Here is a 9,468-nt window from a genome sequence, read left to right as displayed (position 1 = left end):
TACTTGTTCTCCCCACTGTAGAGTTCAACATTCATAAGCTTCTTTCTGCTCATAGGTCAAACATTTTCACTTAAATAGGAGTATACTGTGTACATGACCTTATTAAAAGTTACAGTTTAGTGTTGTGTTCGGCTTTACCAAGTTTTTTCTCCATTTCATTTTTACAAATGAACACCCGCGGCAGAGAACTTTAATCAAGGTCTTTTTGCTTGGTTGTAGGAGACAGGATCTGGTTGTCCAAAACAAAAATAGGTTGTCTCGGACAACCTAAACAATGGTTATGTCTACCCCTGATGTTGGATTAATGTAACACTTTCCAGTTATTTATTTAAATCCTCCTAATCAGGTCTACACATTTCTGTTCTACTTTAGTACCAGCCTGCTGTAAAAACCAGCATCCTATGTTTTCTGAATGAACCTGTGAAAGTGTCTCATTAGACACAACTTGCACCTGAAAACAACATTCTTTGAGTTTCTCTGTTTGGACTACTTTCTAATATGATGAATGAAACAAGCATCTGCACCTGCAGGCCTCAGCTTCAGGAGGCCTAGATTTAAAGCAAGGAGTATTCTGCTGTCACAAGACTGGAGTACTGTGATTTACAGAACATGTTTTTACAAATTAATGTTAAATCTATGAAAGATCCTTGTCATTTGCTGGTTTTGTGAAACTAGTGAAGCTGGTTAAACAAGAGTGTGTGTGTGTTTGTTTGTTTTCAGAGGTTGATGAGAAGACGAGGCAGCTGATGTTACAAGGAGTCCCAGARCAATGCTGTCAGAGTTTCCTGTGGGACCGCTCTGTTCGTGATGATGTCACTGACAACAAGATACCCGAGCAGGTAATGTTAAAAATATTGCAACAAAAATKAGCTTTTTTTAAACTTTGAATTTACTCTGGGAGTTTTTCATTCATTTCCATTTATTTATTTATTTAAAAGGACAATGCACATTAATCAATATTTTGTGAATATAAATGTGCCGGAATTAAAACTACAGCTAAATTTCATCCGTTTTTCTTGTCTTAGCTACTCTTAGTGTGTTTCAAGCTTGAAAGTTTGCCTTGAAGCATTTTTGGTGTTCTGTCTAAAGGAGTTGAACCGTATGAGGAGTGAGCTGCTGGTGCCGGGCTCCAGGCTGAGCTCCATCCCCCCTCAGAGCCGAGTCCCTGTTTTACTGGTTCACCAGCCTGGAAAGCAGCTGGGAAATGAGATGTGCTCCTGGGGGTCTGGATGGGACCTGCTCGCTCCAAAGGGCTGGGGCATGGCCTTCTGGGTCCCACTGGTAGGTACCAAAGACTAATGGTATTATCTGACAGAATGTTCTGTTTTCTACCTCCCAGGTGTTCAGGAACAGTTCAGCTTCATTCACTGCAGCACGGTGCTGCAAGGTGCTGCACAGCTCGGCTCTTGTTTCATGTTGTTTGAATTAGACGTTTTGAAAGATATAAATGCAGTCTTTGCTCCAGACCAGAATAAACTAGATTATATTTGACCAGCAGATGCTTCTGGACTTGAAAGYTTTGGATAATCCTCCATTTTTTTGTGTGTGTGTGTTTTTGTTTACTGTCCTTTGGCCAAGAGCTGTGAACAATGACAGTAAAGTTTTGAAAGTTGATCTTTTAAGTTTGCCTTTATTACCAAAGCTTTTTGAAATGGTATCTCTGTTCCTGATGTGTTCGTCCTCTCTCAGGTGTACAGAGGAGTTCGTGTGGCGGGGCTTCACATGAGCCTGAAACACTCCCAAAATAAAGCTGTTCCTCACTTCCCCCACGACTATCCCGACTGCCCTGCAGGTGTTCGGTTTCAGGAGGAGCAGGAGGCTGAGTTCCTGGACAAATTCAAAAGGTCAGCAGAAGATTGAGTCTGGACTAAACCAAATCTTAATGTTAGATTGTGATGCAAARAAATTATTTAAAAGGCAGCATGTGCTGCCAAAGTTTTGTAATATTCAGACATATGAACAAAATATATAAGCCTGYAGATGATGGWAAGTGGACTGTACTTATATAGTATACCTCRATGTAGATGTGATCTGAGCAGCACTGAAGTTAATAATGTAATTGYTTAAAATTACAATAAGCTTATAAAGTTGATGTAATCACTGTTAAACTGGTTAGCAGATATTAGCTTCTGTAGTATATGGTTATAGAGTGTAGCAGTCTGCTGAATCATGCTACAGTTTAACACAAATTATTAAATATTACAGCTGATTACGCCTCTGATTTATGTAAGATTTACACATATTTAAGTATTTTTAGGTTTCTGTTAGACTAACCTGTCCTGTTGAGAAGACAGTTAGCTAATATCAGGAGAGACAAGTTTCATGCTGAAGTATCACTGGGTATACCGTGAACATTTTCTATCGACTGGTAAATGATTATTATTTTTGACAGTAAGAAATAGTAAATATACTTTATTACTTGATGAAGTTATAATTTTTCAACTAGCTTAAGTCTAAGTTACTGACTGACTTCAGGTCTTGTTTACATCATTATTTATAAATTATGTATATTTTTGGTATATATCTAGTTGTTAGTGATTGTTTAATGAAATTAACRTAATTCTTAATTTATATATTTTAGATATTTTGTGACACAGATCTCGTTAGGCTTGTTAACAGTTGCTATGATGGCAGTGAGCTGATGCCCTGTATGGTAGGGTTGGACAAAATTGTATCATGTGCAATTAATCATTGGAAAAACTTTAATTGATAATTTTTTGGCACTTGACGATTAATTCGATTAATGCCGCCAGGCAGACTGGAGATTTCCTCAGCCAGTCYGCTCAATGCTCCTCTCCGCTTCAAATATGCAGAGCGTTTAAAAAAARGTTCTGTAATGTATTGATCATAACTCTGGTTTTAATTAACACAATTAAAAAATTGATGTATAGCCTGAAATCTGAACTTCTGACACAATTTGGAACAGATTTTTATGGAGAGCAAATCTTTCCCACTAGAGTGATTTAAACTGGTCAAATGACTAGGGTATGAGGGCGTCCAGGGACTCCAGGTGATAAATCGTCATTAATTGTTATCGGCAAAATACCACAATTAATCGTGATTAATTTTTTTGCCAATATTGCCCAACCCTACTGTATGGTCACCATTTTTTGCTCCTCCATGTTGTCACAGATGTTAACAGAGGACAGGATAGGCGGGTCTCAGTCTAGTGTTATTTAACTCTATGCTCACGCTCAAGAAACTCCCACTTACTGACTGCAGAGACTCTTACTTGCACATTAGCAGAAGAACTTAGTCGCTGCTGGGTGCATAATACTCTCAGTTTTAGCTTTAATACCMCACCATACTCAGAGCTTTACATAACATTCATACATGGATGTGGCACATTGGAGGAGGGGTTCAGTGCCTTGCCCAGGGACACTTTGACTGTATACTGGTGGAATCAAACCTMTGATTMTTTTGTTGAAGGATGACTGCTCAAACCACTGACCCACACAGCTGCCCACTTCAAGTCTTTCATTAATCTGAGGGATTACCTTTCTGATATGTGTTTCCTAATTATAATTTATCTTGTGGCAAATKAAAAACAAAAGCTTTTTAGTTTAAAGAAGGTAACGTGAATGCAACTGCATAGAAACTAAAAACTGTTTGAATAAGGTAACAATCACTAATCTGCAGCGTTAATAACTCCTCAGGTTGTAATTAGGTTAGTTTGTTTTGTTTCATTGTAAATTTATTTAACTCTGACTCATAAATCTAAAACGGTTTTTCTTCCTCAGTGTGCTGATGAGGTGCTACAGGTTCTGTTTGTAGACTCAGAGGTCACAAACGCTGTCACAGTTTCTCCATCATTAGACAAAGCTTTGACCTTTTAACCTCTCCTCAGGCGTCCGCCAGCCAAAAGGACCAATTACATCAAACATGGCTGCCTGGCTCCCTTCCGTTGCCCCTGGCAACAGCTGGCAGAGGAGTGGGAAGACGGGCAGATCCAAAGCACAACACAAACAGGTGTTTCCGTGACCGAGGAGATGACATCACAACAAAACATCGCCACGACTAAAGCTCCGAGCAGCTTTGTTGTTCTGAGGTGAATGTTTGTTGTTTACTGTTTGTTGGTTGTGTAAACATTGGTACAGATGGTAAACACTCCCTGCAGTGTCTGTTCTACGTTTAAAATTCACAAATTTAAATCACTCCCCTAATTCTTAACCACCGCTGGACAAAAGTAATGTTTTTTTTCTGTTAGCAAAATATCTYATGTTCTATCAAACACATTTTTATGAAACGGTCAGGTAAACATTGTTGGATGTAAGACAACATGTGGAGCCAAACCCATTTCAAAATCGCCGCCACGTCTAACTGAACTTAGAAAACACAAAAACATTGTAATTTTAAAGATATTAGATTAAAGGAGACATTTGATGCTTTTAAATCCTCCTTTTTCACATGTAGATCCTTCGGTTGCAATGTTTCGGTCTGAATTCCTCTTTATTTTAACTCCAAGCCCCGCCCCTTTTCTGATGTGTCTGATCAACTCATTTTGAGGCTGCCTCTTTAAATCCAAACGAGGTGTTTCACACCCCGTCCTCCTCCAGCTTCCAGAGCGGTCCTCTCTAGGTTGATTTTAAAAAGCAGCACAGAAACAAAATGACCTGCAGCTCCGTCAGTCTTCCAGATGTTCAGTGTAGTAGAGCTGAGAGGCGTTCACTTGTACTCCGAGAGCAACATCTTGTGATGTTGGATGAGATTWTGCATAATGTTGTTTTCAAGGTTGGATCAAAATAGCTACAACTCACAAGATWTTATTTAAAACTTTGGCATTAAAGGGACATTCCCTCAGCAAATACTGCACTTTTCATTTTAATGTTGCTGACTTTTAAAGGCCCTTTGAGCAGAATATGCCTCTAATCTGAGGATACCCACAGCACATCCAGCCTTAAATTGCTGCAATACATCAGAGATTAGCAGAAGGGAAGAGCAGCATCTATCTTCATGAAATCATCCCACAAGCTTTAACTAATGTGAATGACTTCACAAGGAAACATCTGACAGATTTTTTCACAGGCTATTAGCTACATCTGTATCTCTGTCAGGCATCTAATGGGGCAGATGAAAATGTATTTTTGTATCCTCTCAGTGTTAATCACCTGTTTTAAGCAGATCCTATTTTTTATTTGCCTCTCAGGAACAGGAAGTCTCTGCGGCTCCTGTCTGCTTGGTGCAGACCCTCCACATCCAAAGGCCAGAGGCAGTGTCGTGTTGGGAAGGTGCCACCTCTCAGCCGGCCCGCAGTGACRGCTTTCCTCGCAGCTCACGGATCCAGCCTGGTGTGGGTGCGCCTGTCACTGCTGGCGAAGGGCAAACCGGAGATCCACGCCATGGTGTGTGTGCCGACCGCAGAGGACCTGAAGCTGCTGGGCAGAAACCCAGTGAACGGGGGTCCTCAGGAGCTCCCACATAAAGACCATTTCAAATGCAGAATCAAACGTCAGAAAAAAGGCTCCAAGAAGGCGACTGCTTTATCTACTGATGACCCCCGAGTCAAAGGATCAGACCCTGCTCCTGTCCCAGTCACATCCTCAGATCCCCAGTCGTCCTCAGACCTGATCTTTGGGCTGTGGCCAGACCCTCTGCCTCGTGTCACGTCTCAGTGCTCCCGGGTGACTCTGGGCTGGGTCACTCAGGGGGACTTCTCCCTGTCTGCAGGCTGCGGGGAGGCGCTGGGCTTCGTCAGCGTCACYGGTCTCCTCCACACCCTGCTGCAGCAGCCGGAGGAGCAGAGAGGAACTCTGCTGCTGCGCAACCCCAACTCCCTTCTTTACCGACTCACWAAGGTCAACATCGAGGTGTGACTCAAACACTTCAAGCTACAGAGAACTGGAGCCTAAATACCAAATAAATAAATAAATGCTGCAGGGTTAACGGAGCGAGTTCTGCAGTGGCCTGAAGGTGCAGCCAGTTACACTGCATGAAGCTTAATGTAAAAACCCTGTGCCTTTGCTGATGACACACATCCTTAGTGTTACAGCTGATCTGAGTTGTTGATGCAGAATTGTAATTTCTTTGATCATTAGATTTAATTTTAAAAACGGATACTGCAAAATGGATGATTAATCTATTTTTATTTTATACYCCAAAAACAGGAAAGCATTTCTTTTTATTCTTTGTTAAACCAGAAGTTAACACAGCTATAGTTAGATAACTTTAAAAACAGGCAGCTGCCTGTAAATAAATGCTAGCTAACTGCTTTTGCATTTCTTTAAATGACAAACTATTTTATCATCGTAGCTAGTCTAATTTCTTCTAAATTTCTTTTAGCTCCACCTTAAATGGTCTGATAATGGAATAAACATGTTTTACTTTATAACTAGCTAACCAGGCAGCCACAGTAAACACTAGCTAACTAGTTTGACATTTTATTAGCAGGTGTCAGCTGATGATTCAAACTGTTTCCTGGAGATGCTGCTGCTTTTAGTGCATGAAGTCTTTCTCCAGGAGGTCCACGGTGAGGAACTTGAAGCAGGTTCTAAAGGAMGGCATTGAGTTATCATGATGACAATGTTAAACTTTCAGTGTAACAAAAATAAAAAAAGATGGGACTGTTTTTCTGTTTTTGGAGTATGAAATGAAAAATAGAATAATGGTCTGTTTTTAAAGCGAAAAAACAAACGATTGAGTACACGGACATGTCTCCCTGGGCTGTGGCTGTTCTGACCTGTTTTCATGTGCATGGCTTTTGTTTTCCAGAAGATTCACTTTATTTTGACCAGCCGTGACCCACTTTGTTTTCACCGGGAGATAACTACCTCCACCTTCATGATTTAAACCAGTCAAATATCTTTACCACCAGCTGGAGTGCTTGCTGTGACCTAGTATTTACAGGGTGTTCTAATCTAAAGGACATTATTTTACTTGTTTTACGTTTATCAATAGAGTTTGAGTTCTTGAAATTCCTTTCATCAGTGAGAATTAAATGCAGAAACACATCGGTCTTTGTTCACTGCTGCAACAAAGTGTTTTGTTTGAGTATCATCCAATAAAAAGCTGAACATATGTCTGAATACGGCTCTTACTGTTACACAAGAACAAAACTGTACTTACAAATAAACACCATATACTTAAACTTTCACTCTTATAGTTCTGCTGGCATGCGCTGCGGATCCCACACATCCCATAATGTGTAGGTGGCAGAGAAGAGTTGTGTTGCGTGGCAACAGTACAGTTTGGTAGCTGTTTGTCTCYGGTATGCAGTCTGAGTTTGAGGTGAAGATGGGCGGTGAAGCCAAGAACTAATGCTTTTAAGACAAGCTGTAATACAGCTTAGAGAGGAAGTTCAGTCGTGTTTGTGTACTTTACCTCAAAATGTCAAATTAAAGTGTTAGCCACTTCAAATAACAAGGAATAAGAAGAAAACATTACTTTAGAGACATTTTTAATTTGATATTGACTTTAGATCTGACAATAAAAGGTCCAGATAAGTCCCTCCACCACCTTTAGAGGGCAGTAGTGCACTTTATTTCTGTTGCCACTTTTATCAGCTGTTAATAGAAATCTATTTGGTTTGTTCATCTGATAATCGTCCGGGTAAACCAAAATGTTTTTTTAAATTGTCTCTTAAAATAAGTTACTGGATGTGATGCTGCAGTTTTCTCCTGAGGTTCATCTCATTTTGGAGCAAGCTTTTCCTCGTGACATTTTTCTGACAGTGGTTAAAAATAGTGCTGAGATATAGATATTTGTTCGAGAGCACATTTCTTGTCACTTCTGTTTATAAACAGAGTATGTTGAACCCAGGAACAGACACACACACACATACACACACAGACTAAAATAGCAGTCCCAACAGATGGAGCTGGTTCTACGAGTCGTCTGTTTGGCCAGCTCGGTTGCACATGAGTTTGGCTGCCAGGGATCCGTATGTCTGAGTCTTTGCCTCCGGCTGCACTTTGTCAGTGCGACTTCTCCCTGTGAACACGGACAGCACAGCTCATTAGACGGACCCTTCTGCCGTGGCTGCAGACATTTACAGTCAGCTCCAGGGTCACCGCTGCTTAACTTGTTCCATCTCTGCCTGGGTCATTTGACACAGCACAGTTTTGTGAGGAGAGATGAATTTAAAAAAATAACGTACCAGGAATCTTATCCATTGCAATAAAATTGCGATCTTGTTGCTTTATCTTTGGTCTGTTTCGGGCAATCAGGAAGACTCCAATAAAGGACAGAAGACAGCTGGAAGAGTTTTATAGAGGGTTAACCTCTCCTATCACTGATTACAATACAATATAAGCTGCAGTCATTGAGGAGAAAAAAACTTACCCAAAAAGGAAAATAAAAATATTCAGTAAAGCCAAACCTTCAAATTCCTGGTAAAATATTATACCTGCAACATAAAAAAACACATTAAACGCATTTCCCTTACAGAAAACACAGTTTATCTCTACGGCTCTTTTTGTAAAAGATGTCTCTGTACGTTAGCGACACTATTATCTGCAGGATTCACAGACAATATCTTCACTTTCCTTTTGTACTTTTACCACAAATCGGCTGCTGGAACAGAAACATTAATTTTCTTCACAGTGGAGCTGAACTAAACCTGAGAGAAATCACAGCTGATATAAAAACATCAGCAATTTGTGTTATTTGCATCAACATACAGCAACAGTAAAAAAAAAACAAAACTTTTACAAATAATTAAAAAGACATTTTTTTGACTCTGTTCTTTCTGGGATTGTGGCATTTTGAACCTAAATGCTAGAAAGAAGCCGTTTCACTCAAAAGCACAGCTCCAGCTGATATTTTCTCTTGACGTTCAGGACCGGAGCAACATTCACTGAATTGTTGTTGGAACCAGACATATGTTATGTCAGGGTAAGAAGAGCAGTTTAGCAAAGCGACAAACACTTACGCCMCTAAATAAAGGTTTTAAATTGTGACAAAGTGTTTTGGTGGTATTTTGTCCTTCAGAACCAAACTGCTTTGAAGAAATCTTTCTTATTTTCTGGACTTCCTGACAACATAATACCACCCTGACATGGCACAAATCACTGACTTATAAATACCTTGAATCATTGTTGAACAAGGACTGTTCAGTGTTTGACAGATGGAGGAAATCACTGCCTGGACTACACATTGTTAGTGTGCACTGTAGGTTTGACAGTGTTGCATCAGGAATTGATTTCAGCTTTTGTGACTCATCATGAAGCGAGTGAATCTGAAAAAGTTGGTGTTGGCAGGAAAGAATCGTACAAATCTTACAGGATGAGGTGGTTTGTTCTGAGTTTCTGAACCAACTCTGGCAACATTTTACAAAACCTGCTTCTGACTCTTGTCATTGGTTTTCATAGAAGTTGAGAATTTACTGAGTTCTTTAGACCTGTCACTGCAGGATCTGTTCCAGAAGCATGATCCGTATCATCAGCTCATTTGCACGTGAGCTAAGAGATGTACTTTTGAATTACCGGTTAATGCGATCGATTTAGGAAAAAGTACTGGAAATAATTATTTCCA

General features: G+C 40.1%; 2 protein-coding genes across 3 annotated transcripts in view; one reads left to right on the top strand and one right to left on the bottom strand.

The window, feature by feature from the left end:
* The window catches only part of pop1 (POP1 homolog, ribonuclease P/MRP subunit), a 24,739-nt gene extending 17,725 nt beyond the window's left edge, over positions 1 to 7,014 (top strand). For both annotated transcript variants that reach the window (XM_014023520.1, XM_014023519.1), the window contains exons 12-16: positions 721 to 839; positions 1,090 to 1,281; positions 1,690 to 1,844; positions 3,848 to 4,048; positions 5,147 to 7,014. In XM_014023520.1, the coding sequence (XP_013878974.1) occupies positions 721 to 839; positions 1,090 to 1,281; positions 1,690 to 1,844; positions 3,848 to 4,048; positions 5,147 to 5,813 (1,334 nt within the window). In that variant the 3' untranslated portion in view covers positions 5,814 to 7,014. The remainder of the gene's footprint in view (positions 1 to 720; positions 840 to 1,089; positions 1,282 to 1,689; positions 1,845 to 3,847; positions 4,049 to 5,146) is intronic.
* A 362-nt stretch (positions 7,015 to 7,376) lies between these two features.
* nipal2 (NIPA like domain containing 2) overlaps positions 7,377 to 9,468 on the bottom strand; it is a gene marked incomplete in the record, with an annotated part of 51,368 nt that continues 49,276 nt past the window's right edge. The window contains 3 exon segments of the mRNA XM_014023518.1: positions 7,377 to 7,926; positions 8,093 to 8,190; positions 8,278 to 8,341. Coding sequence (XP_013878972.1) covers positions 7,820 to 7,926; positions 8,093 to 8,190; positions 8,278 to 8,341 — 269 coding nt within the window.

This window comes from Austrofundulus limnaeus, unplaced genomic scaffold (assembly GCF_001266775.1).
Source record: "Austrofundulus limnaeus strain Quisiro unplaced genomic scaffold, Austrofundulus_limnaeus-1.0 Scaffold374, whole genome shotgun sequence".
Classification (NCBI taxonomy): domain Eukaryota; kingdom Metazoa; phylum Chordata; class Actinopteri; order Cyprinodontiformes; family Rivulidae; genus Austrofundulus; species Austrofundulus limnaeus.
The sequence above is the reverse complement of the archived record's forward strand: the minus strand, read 5'-3'. Positions and strand labels throughout refer to the sequence as shown.